A 21,556-nucleotide genomic window follows, 5' to 3' on the forward strand; every position below is an offset into this window, starting at 1 on the left:
GCGGTTCGAAGGGGAAGAATTCCCAGTACCACCATTCCTCACCGTGAGGCTCTTGGGTACCAAACGCTGGCAGGTGCACCAAGCCCCTTCCAGCACCGGGTCACAGATCGGTGGGAGGTGGGTCAGGCAGTTCTGCTATCACACAAGCCCTGCAAAACCTGTGTTGCTGCATCTATACCCTCCAGCAGGAAGAATTTACCTTGAGACCCTTTCCCAGAGGTCTGAAAATCAACAGTTAAGCAGGATGGCACGTAGAGACTTCTTTTGCCCTAGAATGGGAGATGCCTTTTACAGCAATTCGGCAGAGCAGTACCCTCTGTGTTTATACTTGGAGTAAATCAGTCTGCTGAGAGATCCAGCCCTTCCTCTGCTATTAGTTTGGCTATAGAGAGTAAAATTAAAATAGATAATAACAGGCAGGGGAAGGCATGGTATTGCTCCTTCATTAATTGTTCAATATTTTTACCTAGAAGCCAGTGAAAACTTGGCCACTGCCTCATTGGTAAATAACCAGCCTCTCATAAATACATACCAAGAAGAAGAAATAGAAAGTCCACTAATAATTCAAAAAGATTAAAGTCCACATAGCTGAGAAATGAAACTCCTTCATAAATCCTACCTTCAGTATGTTAAATTATTAATTTATTTTTAAGCAAGAAACATCACATTCTAATAGCTCTTGCTGGACAGCCAGTTAAAAAAGCATAAACCAACATCAAAGAAATAATAAAACACCGAAAGAATGACATTTTTATTTGTTCTTTTTAAGATGTATAACTTTGTATTTTGCATATCAAAACTGGTAATTTCTAATGAGACAGGTTTCTGAAAATTGTTTGCTTGTTGACAAGACTTCAGCTCATGCCTTTTCCAGCTATCTAAAACTTCAGCTCCCTCCAACTCCTACCAGCTGCCAGGCGATCACATAAAGTGTTATCACAGATAAGGTTTAGCCAAATTAACCCATGAATTTTATCACTCTCTTTTAGTTCTAGAACAGCCAAATGGATCTAAGATCAACAAAATACAAAGGATCTTTCTCAATGGATAAGCGGAATGGAGAGAGGTCTTTTAAGGGTGGTAGGCGCTTTTCAATGTTTAGTTGTATAACAGCAACCATACCAACACACACAGAAAGAACACAGCTTATAACTTTGTACTCATTTCTAAAGTGATCATAGCTATTTTTCATTATAAGGTGATTAGTATCTTTTTTCTAAGCAACTCTTTTGCCATTTGAAATAGCACGCTGCTTGTAGTTTTTAAGTAACTTTGATGGATACTTTCCTCTGTTCATCATCCATCAAACCCTGTGTAAAATTCCCCACAAAAAGTATCCTGTATCTTAAAAAAATAAAATTAAAGAAAAAGCATCTTTGTCACTCTACCCTTCTGTGGACAGGATGACAAGCCCATTGTCTTCCTCAACTTTACTGTCATTAACCACCCTTGTAAATCAAAGCATTTCACTAATGCATGGTGGTGGTGGTGTTGCAAAGCTGTGGGGCCACCTGTGCCCACCACTTGCATAAGCACTGCTCAGGTCACAGCATGCCTTACTACTAGCACTGGCTGTCTTAAAGCCAGCAACCTTTAAAGATGTTTCATTCCTATTTTGGAATTTTGGCTTTTCTAAGAGTTGTTCTAAGCAAGAATACAAACATTGTACAAAATATGAGCTACCGTTGGGAATGAAAGAAAAAAGTTGTTGGATTTACTAGAAAAGGGACTGTGGATGTAATGATGTTTACCTTCACCTCCAGCTCACCTTAGGTCTCATTATAAGCTTAAATTTTTCACACCAAATAGCACTTTTTCATTATAAAATAATTTAGCCTCTAGAAATGTGCATCATCTAGGCACATACACGAGTAGACAGATGCAAAACAAGTATTCTAACTAGTTTCACTGAACTAACAAGTTTCATTAAATGTGTTGATAAAAATAACTGTGCTCTAAATTGCAGTACTTGAAATAAATTTGAAGCAGCTTGGATATTGACTGGAAAGTAGGCACACATGTACCAGCAGTCAAGGAGTGGAAACAAACTCTGTTGTCAACACCCAAACATTGCTTTTTGGTATTAAAACTGAGTAGATCTAGTGATGCAAATTACTGGTTACTGTACGTCTGATGGAAGTGCGACAGAATACATCCTTATGCTCTAAACTCTGGAGTTGGATTAGATTTTTACACATTTGAAGTTTAAAAAGAAAAAAGCTTTAGGCATGTGTGAATGGTAGTACCAGAAACAATTTTCAAGCTTCCTGCATGCACACCCCATCCGCTTCCCACTTTGATGCTGGGGCAAGACCTAGGTACATAGCAGGCCAGAAGGGAGCTGCCATTCTCTCCAACCATGCCCTTGAAGCACCAAGAACCAGGACTTGCAAACCCCAGCCCTGCAGTCTGGATGTCATCTCTGCCCTTCGATCCTGTTTGGATTAGGCCCTTGAGGCTAAACGATGTTCCTACAGCACAGGCAATGGAGGTTGGGGCGGCCAGAGGAAAACGTTGCAAAGCAACCGTAAGCGTTCCTTACACAGGAGTCTTGCAATTGAACTTTTAATGGAAATGAGCAACCTGCAAGCTAAAATCCTAGCAAAGAATTGGGAGGAGGTAAAGGAGAGAGAAGCAGGCTGCTCCCCAAATTGCCCCCCCGTTAGGATCCAGGAGTGTAGCTTTGGCAAACAGCATGTTGTTACAACTTGAGACAGATGGAAATGTGCTTACTTGTCAAAGCTGTTATCCCCCAAGAGGAAAGAAATTATGTTGTCTTGAACACGCTGTGGGTAACAGACAGGGAAAGGTCCAGAAATAGAACAAAACTAATAATACAAAACTAGGTTTGGAATATGAAATGAAAGCTGTCTTTTGCACAGAAAGGGGTGACACGCAGAAAACAGGCTCCACAAAGTAGGTATTGTAAAGTAGGTATGTTCATTCAGCACTGGGCAGCACGGGGGATAGTCCCACCAAAGTCGTGCGCGCCCGACTCGGCAGTTCGCTTCAAGTTTATACAGTCAAGTGTTACATATTCACAATACGCCTATACATATGCATGACCTATCCCCGCTTCATATTAAAATTAGCTCCAAGAGGTCATTTCCATAGTCTCCTCTCAACTGCGCTTGCGCAGTGCCTCTTTATGGTGGTCGTCTGGTGGTCACAGAGATGAAGATAGATGACTCCTCTTCGTCACCGCTAGTAACCTCTTTTCTTGCGCAGGCTCAGTGATTTCTTGATATTCACCCAAGCCGCAAGACCAGTCTTAGCTGGCTCTTGGGGCCAGCTCCTGCTTCTTATCAGGAACTGTCTCTGCCTCATTGGCTGGTTCTTGGGACCAGCTCTTCTTATCAAGGACTGTCTCTACCTCAGCTAATTTCAACAATGTAAGCGCTAAACATCATCTTTCATCCCCCTTTATTATGTCTACTGAGATTCTTTTGACTGCCCTTGTCTCAGGGGTGTGTTTTTTCTTAACAGATTAAAAAACAGAACTTTTTTTACTCCCAATACAATAGGCATGCATTGTCCTGAGGAAGACTTAACCTATTACAAATAAATTACTAATGTGTGTCATACAGTATTAGCAATAGGATAATTTCTGTGATTGAGGAGTGTACAAATTCTGGTCTATATGAAATACTGAATAATACGGGATACTAAACATTTAAAGAGCCTTTGAATTCTAACTACAGCACAACCAACTCATGAATGGCTTTAAAAATTTTAGATACTAACAATAACCTGAGTCTAGCTTTGAAAAAAATGCAGAACTTTCTTCACAAGCCAGTGGTTCCTTCAAGGTCAATTTAATAAATGAACTGCATCTTTTATTTTAAACCACATTTCACAATAAAGCTCAAGAAGAAAACCAACCTTCAATTTCAACAGCAGTATGTTTTTCTAATACTGCTCATTTCTTCCTATCGAAACAAACCCACTCTAGTACCATACCTTTGTTCTTTGTCTACTGAATCCACATCAGAAAACAAATGCTAATTGCATCTTTTCCATTAAGGCAGAGGATGACATACAAACAGAAAGATTCTTTGCCCTATGGGTGCCAAGATAAAAAAAAAAAAAAAAAATTATTTTAAAAATGTCCATTTACTTTTACTGAATTTTTAAGTCTCCACCTCCCATTAGAAGAAAAAAAAATATTGCAATTAACATAAAATTGTTGTGATTATTCCATCTTAACATTTATTCTTGCATAGAAAGCCAAATAGCCAGAGACATCCATTTCAGACAAGTTATGGCATCAGCAGCACCCATTATTCCACAGAAACCACATTCAAGTCCAACTAGGAAAGGAAGTTTCAAAATGCTTCCGTATGCATTAAAACAATTTTTAAAACCTTTTAGGTTTTGTGTTCTGAGTCTTTAGAAATGGTGACGTTTTTATTAGGTTTGGTAGCCTCATCCATCAGTTCCTTCAGCTGCCCAATCTGTTCATCACGGAAGTCATTAAGTTTTTCTTCTGTGAGCTGGATTCCATATAAAGTCTTTTCTCTCAAGTTTTGTTTGTCCTCATTAATTTGTTGCTGTATCACTGCTGCATAGTTCTAGTGAGGAAGGAATATAAAGGTCACAAAAATTACAAATGCAGGATTCAGGTCAACTTTTTTTAATACCATTTTACCGTAATAACATACTCTTACTCAATCTTCTACAACATTCTATTAATCAACAACAAATGACAAAAAAATACACTTTTTATAAGAAAGAAAAGTTATTAATTTCTAGTATCTGCAGTCAATTTTATGTAGCTAGTTTAAAATGCATATCATCTATGCACAGATTAATTTGTCATATCATATACTACTACTGAAAACAAAACAATTTAATTACAGATGAAATATATTTATGTAGTTATAACTATTAAAATTTATGTTTTCTATCTAGCAGAATATCAATAGGATTCACTTTGTAAACTGATATATCTGGAAAAGTATTATTCTCAGAGAAATGTATTAGAAAAAGCAATCTATAATTAGACAAATGTCCTAAAGCCTTTCTGCCTAACCATGCTCTGCATTTCTGGGAACTGTTAAGGTCATTTGCACCCAGCCCTGGACTGCTTGCTCCAAAGGTGGTAAGAATTCAGCAATTGTGAGAATTTTCTCATTCTGCCAGTTTTGGAAGAAATTAGTTCACAAAATTCGAAGTTAGGGGAGAATAAGAAGGGGCTTCAAGGGCAGATACCTCTGTATTGCGTGCTCATTCCCCAAAGGAAAAAAAAAGAAAAGGATAACCCCCTTTCTGTACTGCTTTGAACATAACTTTGTTCAGACTTACTTTCAATCCTGTTGTAACAGAAAGCATTGGGACCATGTTTACTTAAGTAACAGCATTTATGTCAGTGGATAGGCAAAATGGGCAGTATGTATTACATCAATACCAGGCTGAGGACCATTATAAAAGCAAAACTTTCTCAAGGGCAGAAACGGAAGTGACCAACAGGTCACACCAGTAATGTGGGGATAGCTGGAAAATTGCTTTCTCACTGCTTTGGAGCAATCTTTGACTATTACGACTTTTCTAAATTACAATACTCGAGGTTCTGCAAGGACAGCGGTTCTGCAAATTCAATTCGGCTAGCGGTGCTACCACTGACACCGCTGTGTTCACAGCCCATCAGCATGGATCCTGTGTGCTCCTCAGCTCCCTCTGCCTAGCACCAGTCCTGCCGCAGCAGCTTCCAAAGAGGTTGTAGTGAGTGAATTTGTCAAAAGCCTCATGGCGTATGTACTTACTGAAGTCAGTGAACCTACTGGGATGTTTAAAAGTTAAGCACAGATTTAAACACTGGGTTGGAAGGGAGCCTAAGCTTTCATTTTTCTTAAGAGGAACTTAAAAACAAACTCCACAATTAAGAAATTAATTTCAAAAGTTAATTTTTATTGGAAAAAATACAGGCTTCTCTCCTACTTTAGTAAGATATCCCTTAAAGCACCCTTAAAGTTTCAAGCACAACTGAATATAGTATAAGAAACTGAGCTAAAAAAACCTATATTCTGAATAAATAAGAATGGTAACTGTGTTACATGGTAATGCTTTTTTTTTTTTTTAAATAAAGGGTCAAATATTGGGAGTATTCAAAAGCACAGGATTATAGCAATGAGATAGAACCATTGTTTTAATTTCCAATTTTCAGCTAAAAGAAGCCTTATTATTGCATACTGAATTGTTAATCCAATTACCAGCAAAATTACTAAAGCCACTAGTTCAGCTGTACGTCTAATAATTCCAGAGAAGTGGATGAGAAGGAAAAAATATTATTCACGAGCATGTGATAAATTTCAAAACAACATTTACTAACATAAATACACTACATTGTTTATGGACCATGGCAAGCCTCACTAGTCAGCAGGATCTTACCAGTCCTTCTGCAAAGCTTAATTCATAGCTACTTAAAAGAAAATACATCAAACAAACTGGGGCAAACAAAAGTAAATCTTTAATACAGCCTCTGAACTAAACTGATTCCTCATTTCTACAGTGATCTGTAGGGGTAGCATGTTGTGTTAAAGTTACTTAATAAGAAAAATAACAAGAGTTTCATAATACTGAGGTGGTTCCCCCTACATCACCTCTCCCCTTTTTACATTACATACGCATTCAGGAACAGCGACACTACAGTTAATCCCTGCAGTAATCCTACACCTCAGTGGTATTACCTTATAGTAGAGTTGGTCCAAGGTTTAGAAAGAACTAAACACAGGGGTTTTTCCCCAATGACTGAAGAATCAAACAGTAACAACAAGGTAAAAAATGATAATGGGTTAAAAAGTCTTCAACTTCATGGTTTACAGAATTTATCAAGGCAGATGGACAAATGTGATCTCTGAAGCTGTCGGCAGATAAGTAACACACCAACATGTTACACATCAACTATTTCACCTCATTCTGTCTTCAAATTTCTGCAGAGAACAATCCAGTCAGTATTGATTCTGGACTCCAAAAAAGAAACTCTCCTTATACCAAACAACAACATTCAGAGCATGTAATTCAGAAACAATATTGAAAGCAAGCAACGTGAAACTCTCCAGATCTTATCAAGAGACCTGACTAAATGTACACACCCTGAGAAGCCCTCCATGCGATGTCCTACCAGTCCAGGTTCCACACTGGGAGAAAAGTCCTTCCCAACATTAATGATCAACCACCTGGGAGCAGCCTGGGGCTACTGCTGCAGGCATGGGCTATGGTACCTAGAAATAACTGAAGTCCATTTAAAGACAGGTTACAATTTTACAAACTTTATTGACTAGAAAATCATATTTTCCAAAAATATGAAATTAATTACTGGTAAAGAGTCTGCATTTTTTTTTTTTTTAATCTAACATCAAAGCATCACGTTCACAAAGCATCAACATTAAAGAATCCAGATCTCGGAAGTGATGTCCTCAACAAAGCCGCAACGCCCACTCTCACAGATGCTCTCCATCCAGACACACAGTGATGGTCTGTATTTCCCTATTCCTTGATGCCAGGTGTTCTGCTTCACAGCACTCCAATGTGCTCCCATCTGGACGTGTCACCACTGGCTCTTTTTCCCCACTCATCTTCTAGCTGCACAAATGTTTTGTACATGCCAGAAAGCCTCAATAGTGGTGGTTTCACATCGATTTGTAATGTGAACAAAAATTCAAAATTGGGCCCTTAAAACATGCTGAGTTTTGGTTGGCTCATGACAGAAAATGTAACCTTCTCACCTCATTTTACCAAAAGGCTGTGATGCACCAAAGAAAATATGTTTTGTCCTTTACAAAAGCACTGGAGAGATCAACTATATGGCTTGTCACACCTTCTCTGCCTGTGATGCCAGATGAGGAATGAACAAAGCTTGGGATATTTAAATGTTTAACACATTACTGTTCCCTCAGAAATTCATACTGTTATTATGTGATCAGTGATTTGTGGAAAGGTACTACATAATTTGCTGGTACATAGTTCTGTAATATAAGATTCGGCTTCTATACAGAAAATGCACCATTTGCTAAGTGCACATGAACTTTAATATGTTGAACTCCAGAGTTCAGTAATAGGTTTAAAAGCATAATGAAAACAAAACAAAACAAAAAAAACAAGCTAACATTTGTTCTTTCAATATAACTTTGGTCACAAAATATGATGATCCCAGTCCCTCTCAGGCAGTAAGGAGGAGCAGCATGTTTGCATATGCTCTGGTTTTCATTAGAACTTAATAGATACAGAATTTAACTACTTCCTAATGTCATCTTCCCTACCAGCAGAACTGAAACAAACCCTTGCTTAGCTTTCCCAAACAAGGGAAAATTACTTTGCTTCTGCCTTTCATTTTATTTTACATATAACTACATCTTCCAAATATAACAAAACTCCTTTGTCAATCATGACACAAATCCCTGACAGATTTTTCAAGGGCATCTGTTGTGTTTAACCCCAGCCGGTAATTAAGCACCACACAGCCACTTGTTCACTCCCCCCCACAATGGGACGGGGGAGAGAATCAGGGCAGGGGGGGAAGTAAAACTCATGTGTTGAGATAAAGACAGTTTAATGGGACAGATAAGGAAGGGGAAATAATAATAATAATAATATATACAAAACAACTGATGCACAATAAAATTGCTCACCACCTGCTGACCGATGCCCAGCCAATCGCTAAGCTGTGGTGCCCCCCGGCCAACTTCCCCCCAGTTTATATACTGGGCATGATTTCATATGGTATGGAATACCCCTTTGGCTCATTTGGGTCAGCTGTTCTGGCTGTATCCCCTCCTAGTTTCTTGTGCACCCCCAGCCTCTTTCAGCATGAGAAGCTGAAAAGTCCTTGACTTAGTATAAACACTGCTTAGCAACAACTAAACCATCAGTGTGTTATCAACATTCTTCTTATCCTGAATCCAAAACACAGCGCTATACCAGCTACTAGGAAGAAAATTAACTTTATTCCAGCCAAAACCAGGACAGCATCTTATTTCAATTACGGTTTGCACCCTGCTCACAGAACCAAAGAGATACAAAATGGAAGACAAGTAAACCTGTACCCTCACAGAGCCAGGCTCAGCGTCCACAAGGATGGCAGAAGCACACAGGTGCTCTCCTCCTTGCACAGATGGTCAAGTGTGGCAGGTCAGTCAGGGACAACCTCTGCACCTTTGGTTTTCTTAGGCTGGTTGGTTGTTTCTTTGCAAGTAGCTCATACCACAATGACCCTCTGCCTGCACCAGCTGTACAGTTCTGGGCACCTACATGGAAAAACAAAAAGCAAACCACCAGCTGAATGGTAAAAGCCTTTGCCCCATGTATATGACTGCCACCAGAAACAAAGAGGATCAGAATCAAGTTCAAGTCAAGACAACCTCTCCTGACCATTTACCATCAAAAGACAGCTGATTTATCCAGTATTCAGTCCCAGCATGCTGGCCGTCCGTATCACAGACACCCTCAGAGTCCCGCTCCTCCCACTATCCATCCCAGTCTTAAAGGAGGGTAACAGTCTGAGGTGCAGACTGGCCAGGTCCCTGCATTGCCAAAAGTACATGCAACCGCAGAGGCAACCCAAAACTCTCCGTATCGCCAATGCAGGGAGGCAGATGCCTCACCTGAATGCTCTGATGCGCTCCTTAGAGATACTGGTTCTGCCTACAGACCACGTTGGCACCTACAGCATGCACGCTGAATCCAGCCATTAGGCTCTCTTAAAATCCTATGACATGATTAAATACTTGAACCTCCAAGTGATTTCTACAAAAACACAGAAGGTGAGTATTTGCTGTAATCAGTAACCACAGGGTTTTTTTATTTAAATTCACTGAAGCGAATACACCGTTTTCCTCTGCTCTCTGATTCATAAGCATTCACAGAATGCACAAATTCATCAAAAGGGCAAGGCAATGGGTGACATTTGAGGTCTTAAAATACCACACATTACAGAAGGGATGTCAGCCTTGTTGTTTGCAAAGTTGAGAAAGGATTAAATACAAAAATAAAAGCAAAAACCACACAACCAAAAATCCCACTCCCTGACTCCCAGATGTATAGACTCCCACCTGGTCCAGTGCATGCTGATAGACATTTATATCCTATGCAAATACAAAATGCTGATAGACATTTATAATTTAATCGTACGATTAAATGGGTTAATAGCCCATTTGCCCATTTTCACTGGGAAGAATAGTAATCATCATTTCTATTTTCTCTGACGTCCTCCTCAACATCTACAATGCAACATTTTAGACAATAGCTCCAAAAAATCTCTGTAAGGTTAATTTAGATAGAAAAAGTCAGGATAGACATGTCTGTTCACAGTACCTGTATGATTCACTTTCTTGCCAGATTTTCTCTTAAAAAAAGGTCTAAAATTTTAATCTCCCTTAAGCAGTTAAAGTATAAAGCCGATGTATTCATCCATTCCAAAAAGACTATCTCCACTTGCAGTCAAATTAATGATAACACATTATCATTATGACATAACATAAACATAACATAGACAACGTTACTGGGGCCAAATCAGAAACCGCTACTCTGAGACATGTTAAACAAACTGGGCACAGTCAGGCACTGAAAAACCCTATCAAATTATTTTAAATTTATTTTTCTCGGGGTGACATCAAAAAAACAAGCATGGTCTGAGAGACCACACTCCTCACTCCCTGGAAGTTCACTTAAAACTGCAGCATTTCAAGTTCTGCTGCTGCTACTAGGAGCAAAATCAAATACATGCTGCTAGGCCAGTAGCATGAAAAAACATATGTTCAATAAATTATTTTATGCACATTCAGACAGAATTCTGCAACTGATTTACTGTATTTTTTACTACAAAACTGTTTTGTTTGTTAAACTAATTGAGTACCAGCAAAAGACAAAATCTTTATAGAAGTGATTTTTAAATGGGAGATACACCTCATGAAATTCCAGAGCATCTTCACATATTTTACCTGACACTGTAAGTATAGTTAGAAATGTAATAACAAACCCAGGAAAATTCTACCACACTTAAACTCAGCTTAATACACAATTTCAGTGGATATTTTCATACACTCGCGTACACATCAAGCCATAAGTACCTACACTTCACCCCATAAGACCACTTAAAATAGCCCATAAACATTTTAAAAATTGCATAAAATATGATTACTGTCAAATAAATTACCTAATCTGAATAAACAGCTATGTGAAGTCACACATACTGTAACAGGAACAATGTATTATCAGACAATTTCAATCAGTTTTTGTAAAGGACACCATGATCACTTAGGAAAAAAGTCAATATACTATAAAGGGTGGTGAGTAAGCCTTCCTACTGCTTTTGGAAACACTCATCAAATAGTATTTGAATGATACCAGGTAATGACATATAGCTGGCATTATCAGAGTTTCTTACATGGAAAATTAAAATAGTAATTGCTGGGAAAAGGGCAACAGAATGAAGATGGGAATTTCACTCTGAGGTACCCAGCAGGGCAGAGGACCTCTGGGGAATAAAGATGTCCAGCTCCTACTGCAAATCTTGACAGAAGGTAAAAAAACCAACTTTCTCTTCTGGCATTTAAATCACCTGAGCATCCATTACATGTGTAACAGCAAACCAGAGGCAACTCTTAGCAAGAGGAACTTGCACGAACATTCAGCACTGGCTTAAGACTGCTCCTGCTGAAAGCCTGGAGGATGTAGGGTGAGTGGCTACTGCTGGGTGGTTTTGCAAAAAAAAAAAAAAAAATTTTTATTGACTGTAGGGTGAGCACAAGAAGGAAATCTCAAAGATTATTCTCTTTTTGAAAATGCTATAGGACTTTACATGTAACCCTGGAAAACACCAGCATCCAAAAGGTATGAGGCCAAATGTTTCACCCACAGACACTCCAGCTCCAGTGCAGCAGACAATGTTTGCATTCTGAGGCAACAGTAAGGCCTCTAAAACAGCATGGTGCTCCAGTTAAATAAAGCATTACAAACAAGTTGATTGTCATAAAAATATGGTTATGCTATAAATTTAACAGGCATATACAATAAAAAACTAGCAACAAGCTTATTTATGATGGAAACCAATGTTTTTCAGGTTCTAGCATCTCATGTTTTCTTGTTCTAGCATCTCCTTCATTACCAATGTCACAGCACAGAATCCATCAACAAAATGTTTATTATCTACTAAGAGAGGCAGAGTTGTGCAAAGTAACACTTAAGTTTTCTGGTTTCAAAACCAGGAAGATTTTCCCAGCACGGACATGTTATAGAAATCCTTGATATTTTCCATTAATAATAGAAGGGTTCAGTTAAGCAGAAGTTAAGATGTAACATATTAAATAGGTACGTTTCATTCAAAGGTTTACTATGTATAAAAACACAAACACTTAAAAAACAGACCAAGTAGCTTATATGACCAGTCATAAGAACACTAAGTTGAAACTTTAAGCACATATATGTAAGAATCAAAAAGTATATCAGAAAGAGTTACTTTTATTAAAGCTGAAACATTACTCACTCTATTTTAAAGAAGAAAAAAAAAAAAAGCACTCTTCTCGGAAATTAAAGGGAAGCATATTTTCCTACAAATTTTTTAAAAGAATGGATCATGTGAAAGAACAAAAATAAAATTTTTAAAGCATTGTTTTCTAGTCCAGCAACAGTGCAAACTGCATTCCTCCCAGGACGAGATCCCTGACCTTCCCCTGTGCATCACCACCTCTAGAGCAGGGCAGTCGAGGAATCCCCCAAGGGAAAAAAATCCCAGAGCAGGGCTAAACCAGAGTTGGTAACTCACAGCCACTGTCCCTGCCCCTCTGCTGAGGCAGCCACTACGGTGACACTCCAGAAAGGGAAGGAAAGACAGGGAGAGCAGAGCAGCACACAGAGTTCATTTAATCACAAATAGTACAAAAATGACATGGTTTGCCAGAGGCCAAACTGGTTCCTTAAGCACCCTTCAAGACCACGAGTGTGAAGAACCCATCTCACTATGGGATATATCTCCTACCCCCAAAGAAAAACAATGCAGGTGAAATAAAATCCTCCCTTTTCTAACAAATATACCCAATTGTAATTAATGAGGACTTCCAAAAACAAGTTGTGTGAAGAGCAGTTTGGATAAGCTGTTTTGTATTTCAGTCCATTATTAGATGGAAAGATTTGTAGAGGCCATTTCAAGCCAAAGGGATAGTCTAGCACTTGCGATGGGATGTAATTTAGATGCAATGATCTAAAAGTTACAAGCCTAAGTGAAGCTAGAGATGGAGGTTGTCTTTGTGCTGAGCATCAGAGAGAGAAACTTCTGTCTTAAACGTGATGTGATGACTGGATATGCTGCTCTCCAGAGTTGTGGGTCTCATCACCACGAAAGCAGCTACGTGTCTCTCTCTCACTGGCTGTAGATGACTGGCTTCAGTCAACTTCATTCCTTTCTTGTGGTAAAAGAAAAGTGTTCATTAGTTGTTTTGGTTTGTGTTTTTTTAACTACAAAAGGCAACAAAAATACCATTTCTCCTTGAATGAATCTATAATCTCTCCCCTGGAGTTTGTTTTATCTTTGGTTAACACTCCTGATGTCAGACTCAACAACATCCTGAAGGGAAACACATGATGCAAAAAAAACTGTAGTACCTTTTTACCCTTAGAAAACTTTGAATTATGTATATTTTAATTTGTAGGGATGAAAGACCATGTCACTGTTTCTAATTACAAAGCACAGAGGTAAAACAGATTTCTCCAGGACAAAGTTACTGGATCATAAAGAATGGGAACAACCAGAAAACTTCAAAGTTTTCTAAAAGTTAATCTGAAAGGAAAAGCCATGAGAACCTTAACAATATCATGTTTTCACAGGAGATTCAGGAAAGATGCTAGAATACATGACTACTGACCAAATTTCAGGGTAGTGATCACAGTAACACAATGATGCACATACTGTAACTATACAGAACTGCTACCATATAAGGGGTTGCGGGTTTTTTTGTTGCTTGCTTGTTTGCAGTTTGGGAGGACAGAATGAAAAATTGTTCGGCTAAAATGGAGCCAGGGAATATAATTATGTAATACTTAGTAATCAGCACGTAGAATTATTATTTGATCAGGAAGGTATGAAATGGACTACTTTTTTTGAACACAGTTTACTAATATTGTTAAACTGGAAGAAATTACATTTATTTAGAGGAATGTAAGAAAAGCTCAAGGACTAACTCCTGTTTATAGCTTAAATAACATGTTATTTTAATGTTCTTTTTTCCATGTAAGACTTGTAAGATCATAATTTGAGATGAAAGTGGGAAGTTTGTGGCCTGACTGTCAAGGTAAACATATATAAATGCTATTAAGTCCAAAATGGAGCACAACAGCATTACAGTACATCAGAATGACTTTACTGTCATTTGAGGAAAAACAAGCTGTGATTAATTATTTCTTTCTGGATGCACAATACTTACATCAGTATTGTACATCAGGGCCAAAATCTAGGTCACTAAAAGCTTTTTGCATCATCTGATAACAACCATAGTTTTTAAGATCCTCACCACTTACGTTAATAAGCTTCATCTCAGGCCTTAAATAGAAAGCTTGAGCTTGTTCTAAGAAGGGGGGGGGGGGAAATCAGAACATACTTGAAGGAAAAGCAACATTTAAGAAAAAATAAAATGACAAATGAAGTTCTGAAAAGAGAGATCAATCTGAAATGTAGATGCAGCACAAGAAACAGGGCAGGAGGAATTGATGGGAAGTAGAATGAAAGAGATAGTCACGCAGATGGGTTCCAATGGCTTGATGAGATCCTGTCATGGTTCTCTTCCCTTGGACAGGTTGTGTCATTCAAAGTGTGAGCTCCACCGAAAAAAAAAGACTTATTTTATGAAAGAGTAAAAAAAAAAAAAAAAAAAAAAATAAAATTCTTCTCTGAAGTACTTAGCAGTTTTTGAGAATCTTTTAAATTGGCACTGGAGACAAAAATACTTGGAAAAGAAATATATTAAAAACCCCATTAGAACTTAATATAGTTAACAATTTAAGAACAAAACATGGACCTTCAGTTTGGACCTTCATCTGTAAAAATTATTATGAAGTTATGATGAAATTACACTGTTAGTAATACCAATCTCTAAGACAGCTGTGACAGGACAAATAAGCTACAGACCAGAAAAGTTAAACTTCTTTCAAGAACATTGTTTCATATTTTCATATAAATCCTCAGCAATTTGAAAGACTGTTATTTCTTGACTCAGTTTCTATTTTGCTTTGACATTTTATGCTGTGCATGGCAGCTCTTTGGCTGATAAAAAAGCTGTCCCGTGCATTTTTGTCTACTACTGATGTTTTGTCTGGCGAATATTATGCTACAATCTCACAGAATATTCAAGGTTTTATCACATGCTGTTAATTTAAAGCAAAGCAAGGGAAAAGACTGGAAGTGATAGTATCACTTCGTTTTTAGGAACTTCTTCAATGCATCAGTTATACTGTAATATTTCTATTTAAATATTAAGCTAGGAAATCTTGGCAAAGTGCTTCACTGCAGGTAATTCCCAGATAAATATCAACACTAAGTACAGGCATTTTACCTAAAAAAAACCTAAAGACTGTTTTAACAACATAATCACACAATTATAATTAAAGCGCACAATGCAAACATCACTTACAGACTCCTGTATCGATTCTTTAAATAGAGGACAAGCATCTTAAATTTGCAGTTACTTCTTTCAGAAGTATTACTTCCAGATTTTCAAGGAAGATAATGATTTTACATCTAGATATTCGCAAAAGGAAAATAAAGCCTGTTTCCAAGACAACCACATTAGTTTCCAGACTGCTAGATACTAAGAACATGCAAAAGATTACATATCCCAGATGATGACACTTGAAAGACTTTCCACAGATGTTCTTCTACTCAATTTATAACCAATGAAGCATTTCAAGTGTACATATATATCCAAAAGAGACTCGGTATTCTTATTTTTCCATTACTCACATTCCTATATGCTCATTAGAGCCAAAACCTTAAACTAATACAGTAACGAAAAAACCTCAAGTATAAACAAAAATTTAATCCACTAATAGGCATCTTGCATTGATTTCCCTGACACCACAAATAACCTTTCTGCTGAAGGTGCACTGAATTTTTTACTTTAATGGACCTGTAGAAGAATAATGTGCTTCAATAAATTAAGTAAAAAGTCATGGGCAATATTTAATAAAAAGACCAGAAGGTCATTAGTTTAAAAGTCAGATTCATCCCTTAGGACAAACAGACAGAAACTTCCCCAGTTTTAAGGGAACATATTCTACATTTGCTGTTCCAATATAATACATGGGATACTAATTTAGCAGAGCTAATTTGGCAACAGAAAATACTGAGTGAAAGGCTGATTTTCTTGGCCAGTATTACCAAAGTCCTTCTAGTAACAGGGGAGAGAGACAAGCCCTACCTGGGTGCTTGTGGAGACGTTTAAAACAGACAAGCAAGGAGTCATTAAAGTTTATCTACTTGCTTCTTCAACATGACACAAACATTTTGAGGTGTGCTCTTCATAGAGCACTACATAACAGACTGGCCATCAATAAAAGAAAGCCTACATAAAGGTGGATTCCTATTATTTCAAAAATTTAAAAATACTGCCACTAGGAAATACAGGTGAATTGTTATAAGGGCGTTACTTAGCTAAGTATGAAGTTTAGTCCAGTACTTTTGAGAGTCCTACTCTATAGAAATAAGTCAGTGTATTTGACCACAATCATTTGGTTACAATTCAGTCCTTCTTGGATTTAAATAGCAGCAATAGGGCATCTCTATGAAAATAAATGCATACTGATGTAACTGACATTTTCCTTAAGGCAACTAACAACATACTGGTTTATATTTGTCAACTCACTCTGTGGAAAGAAGGCTTATTACCGCAATAAACATGTACCTCATAGTACTTAATAAAAGGCAAAGAAGATTAACTCATTAGTTTCTGTGCTAGACCCAGTTCAAATTTTTAAAGTTCTTGTTGCTGCAGCAAAAGATGCTAAATCATGTTCAAGTTTTAGACCAGATATACACTTTGTATACACATAAACGTACCTCTGACAAATGAAGTTAATAATATAAATTGTTTAAAAGGTCTTCCATATCCTCCAAGCAATAGAACAAATCACAACATTTCTTTCTTCTTTAGTTTTACTGCTCTCAAAATTACAACAGAAAAGTTTCTTACTCTGTTTTGTTTTCCTAAAATATTGTGATATAACATATATGCAGCCAGAAAGTCTTCTGATACAACAGGGCAGACAAAAAAGGTCAGAGAAATTAAAAGTTCCCATTCTAAACATAATTCTAAAATTGTGTTGAATTTTTTAGCAGTTTCTTAAGGTCAAAAAACTCTAAAGCATACAAATTTATGTATCTTACCAAGGGTTTTTAACTTGCAAATTTTTACACAATCTCTGAACTACTTCAGAAGTAGCCACAGAAGTTAACTGAAGAAAACAAACCTGTCATCAGTATGTTCAAGTGCTGCTATAAAGGAGCGTGCATCTCTACTGACTACACCACAGCCCCCAAATCTGAAAAACCCACAAACTTCTGTAATCATCTGCAAGTCACTATCTATTTATCGCTTTATTCAATGGTTCTGACATTTAAGAGGATTTTTATAGCATCTGTCACAATACAGCAAGTATGGGCTGGGCTGTCACAGAAGACTGGAGGGATTGTGTACAAAAGGAAAAAGGAAAATTCACTGATCTGCTGAACAAGTTCCAAAATTCCATAAAGTACTGTATAGAGACCCAACTGGAAAGCACTTCTGAAAAACGCCATAAAATACTCTGTACTGTTCTTGGGGAGATCGAATACATATCAAATTCAAGCCTGAACACGTTCTCCTGTAATCTCAATACAACAAATACTTCAAAATTAACTCACCTGAATCTTGTTCTATTCCTTCTTTTTTGTTTCTGCTATTGCAGGAGGTTTCCCAATTATTAAAGGGGTCTTCTTTGAATTAGCAAATGACAGGGAAAACAGGGTAGGGGAGTAATAAAGCGATGGAAATCAAGTAAGTCAAATAGCTTAGAGTTGTGTGTACTTCATTTTGAAATGAACACTCAGTTAACAAAAACTTAAGCTTTTGCAACAAAAATCCAGACTGCCTACTTATTCCTAAAATTCTCACCCACCTAGAACCTCTCTTTTTTCTCTGTGCAACCACAGGCTGTCCTGTTGCAAGCAAAAACACATGTTGAACTGGAATAGAAGTTAATTTACCTCAATAATTTAAAGGAAAGCAGCTTAAAAACAATGCAAAAACACCAGAGCCAGGAAAATACCAAGGCAACCTTGCAGAAACACAAATGCACCACGTTAAGAGTGGTCAAGCCAGCTTAGCTCTGTGTTCTGGCTGCCAGCCTCCCAGGTGCTTTCACAGCCAAGTACCATTGTCTTCAGCTACAGGCAAAGCATTATCATTTGGAGCAGAAGCAGCCTGCTTGTAGAGAACATATCAAGAATGGAAAGCGTAGCATATTAGGTCTACTTCTATGTCAAAACCCCCTGAGATAAACTACTTCTGCTCTGAGTTAAGTGGTACCATTTAATCATTTTGGTATGGTACATCCACATCCACTCAGATGCTCTCTCCACACTAATACAATGATACCTTTATCATTAGCATCAATGTCAAACTGCTGCATTGTTTGTTTATACTGTATTAAGAAACAAGTCCTTTTTCTATTATATGTGATCAGGATGAGTTTTCAAACTGACTAGATAATAAGTTCTAGAAAAATCTCTGCTTGCCATCCATTGATGATGCGAATAAATAGGTTACCTCAAGGTTTCTACCAGTCAGAGAATACTAAAACTATTCAAGAGGTTTCATTTGTGTTTCAAGACTTTTCAACATCAAGGAAGTATCTCAACTTACATTTGCATGGCTTGAAAATTACTCTGGACTTGTTTAAAGCAATGCAATGCTATATGAACAATAAAAACTTTAATTATTTTTTAGTTGTTTATACGTCAATTAATTTTGCTTCCTAGCCAAGAAAATACGGAAAAGACAGTCTTGTGTACCTCTGCCTGCAAGCAGGCAGTTACATGAGAATCAGGATGACTTGTTGTCTTGCTCTCCACTCTGCAAGATGGCTTTTAGAGCTAGCTATTTAAGGTGTGCTTTTTAATTTAGTCACAGGATTCACTATAGAGTTAGGCCAAGATAGTAAACAGGAAAAAACTCTCAAATAAGTTGCCTGAAGACACCAGCAGAATAATCTTGAATAACATTTGCATCACCTACCACCCAGCAATGCTTCCCCTTGAACCACACTGATGGTAAATTATGGGGTCTTCATGAACAGGGGTTTATTTCAGTCTTAAGGGGGAGATGAATAACAACATGCTTTGCTGTCCTGCAGAATGTTTCATGTGCCTCTGAAAAAAAAACATGCTTGCTAAATGGGGGAGGGCAGCAAAGGGGGCGAAAATAATCCTCCAAGTAACATCAATCCCATTGCATTTATGAAGCCACCAGTCCAAGGGAGAGTTTAGACTGGTCAAACTAAATCTGTTTAGTGAGGTAGTGGAAATGCCTCCCGCTCACCAGTATCATAAAGATGCAGCAGGTGAGCACAGCACACAGATGCAGCAGGTCACAGCTCTGAGCGCTGGCCCTACCCAGGAACGCATCAGATTGTGAGGGTTCCTCTACCCGCACGTGCCCCATTTCTGTCACAGAAAAGATGGGCAGACTAGAATAAACAGTTGTTTACACCAAAACCCACTTGTGGGCTGCTCGCTGAACTGTCCCTATGGGCTAGACATTGAAGGCATCTGCACGGGCTGGTCCCAGGGCCATGGCCATGGCCAGGCATCGCTTTGGTGTCCTGACCATATTACACTTCCCAGCTCACCCCAGCTCTCTGTGGATCCCTGACCCACAGCCATGTGCACTACAGTAAATTCAACCATAAAGTCCACCTGCTGTTATAGTGCAGGACTAGCCTTTACTATTGACTGCTGCCCTAGAAAACCAGCACAAAACATAACCTATCTTCTCTATGTCAAAACATAACATTTTAACATTAATTTTTAATTTCTTAAGAGGAAAATCCTAAAAAGAAGACTGTACACCAATAGGGAGGGGGAAGCAATGGGATCATTTGTATTCTACTGTATTTATTTATGCGAAAAATACAACAGATCTCCTCATCTTCACTGAGCTGCCTGCTATATTCAGTATAGCAGTGATTTTACAAATAACACCTTTGCGAAACATCTTCCTTTTTAGAACCCAGCTTAGTAATGCTTTATTTCCTCAGGTGGGTGGAGAATTTCCCTGGGTAAGTTCTGTCACAATTGCTGTCAAAATTATCATACCTATTTGAAATATCTTTAGGATCCTATCTTCCCTCAAAAAATGTTGCCTACAAGCACTCTAATCACAAATGAAAACAAACAAAAAATTCCCATTACTTGGGAAAAAGAAAACGTTTGGCAAGTAACTTGGTAACTTGCCAGTGATAGAAGCATCACTGTACCAAAAGCCTTAATCAACAAATGGGATATGCTAAATAGTACAAGGGGTCACAAGAACTTCATCTCACACAACAGAGTTGAACATCTGAAGGTGACAAAAAAGACAAAGCCAAATAAAACAAATTCAAAGTGCTCATTCACACTGCAATTAAATCCATTACACACTGTTGCATGCTTTCTGCTAGACTACTAAATAAATTCAAGTGAAGCACTGTTAGATACCAATTCAGCTAATGCATCGTAAAATTGTAATGCCATGAAAGACTGGAACTAAGTCTTTTGGATACCATGGAACTGATTTTCAAGAGAAAAAGCTGCACAAGCTCATACACTTAATTTATTCCTACCTTTACTTGTTACTGTGCATTAAAAGTATGTATTTGTGCAAATAAGTGCACAATCTATTAAAAAAAAAACATAAAAATTAATAATGATGTAGACACCATTCACAACAGTATAATACCGGTTTCCAATCCCTTGCTAATTGCCATAAAAGTCTTTCCATCACAGTTACACTTCATACTGCCTAGCACATTAACCCTCATTTCAGCCACATATGTAATTTATATGGCTGACTTGCGTCTCAATGTAACATCAGATAAACTAAACTAAACCACACTAAACATATTGTTGAAATGTAAACACACAGCCAACATCACACCTACATAGTTACAGTTATGTATAAACTAAACAAATTATTAGGCAAAACCCAACACAGCATGATTTTCAATTCTTCAGGACTTATTACTCTTGGATTGAAAACAAGTGATTACATATATGGCAAAGGATACCAATGCATGTCAGTGATCACGTACTTTCAGAGTACTCAGCACTTGTACTTCAGTACCATTTAGTTGTGAATGCTGACTTAAATTACGACTTTCTGACTTTCATCATTGTAATTAGTTTTGCTTTGGGAATTTTCTCAGCTAAGATCTGAAAACTATACTGTAAGTCGAATCTTTTCTCCACATGCTTTACACCAAACAGCAAAAATCACAAGGATCTGTGACCAGACGAGGCCCCAAGCAACCTGATCTAAGATGGCCCTGCTCTGAGTAGCGG

General features: G+C 37.8%; 1 protein-coding gene and 1 long non-coding RNA gene across 2 annotated transcripts in view; both read right to left on the reverse strand.

The window, feature by feature from the left end:
- Positions 1-3,810: 3,810 nt before the first annotated feature.
- Positions 3,811-21,556, reverse strand: part of SDHAF3 (succinate dehydrogenase complex assembly factor 3) — a 36,922-nt gene continuing 19,176 nt past the window's right edge. The window contains exon 2 of the mRNA XM_030009783.2: positions 3,811-4,571. Within this exon, the coding sequence (XP_029865643.1) occupies positions 4,368-4,571 (204 nt within the window). The 3' untranslated portion in view covers positions 3,811-4,367. The remainder of the gene's footprint in view (positions 4,572-21,556) is intronic.
- LOC121233199 lies at positions 9,257-19,640 on the reverse strand. Its single transcript, XR_005932107.1, has 4 exons — positions 19,557-19,640; positions 19,254-19,387; positions 14,506-14,552; positions 9,257-13,390 (listed from the first exon to the last, which is right to left on the reverse strand). It is a non-coding gene; the product is annotated as an uncharacterized LOC121233199 (long non-coding RNA).

This window comes from Aquila chrysaetos, chromosome 3, assembly GCF_900496995.4.
Source record: "Aquila chrysaetos chrysaetos chromosome 3, bAquChr1.4, whole genome shotgun sequence".
Classification (NCBI taxonomy): domain Eukaryota; kingdom Metazoa; phylum Chordata; class Aves; order Accipitriformes; family Accipitridae; genus Aquila; species Aquila chrysaetos.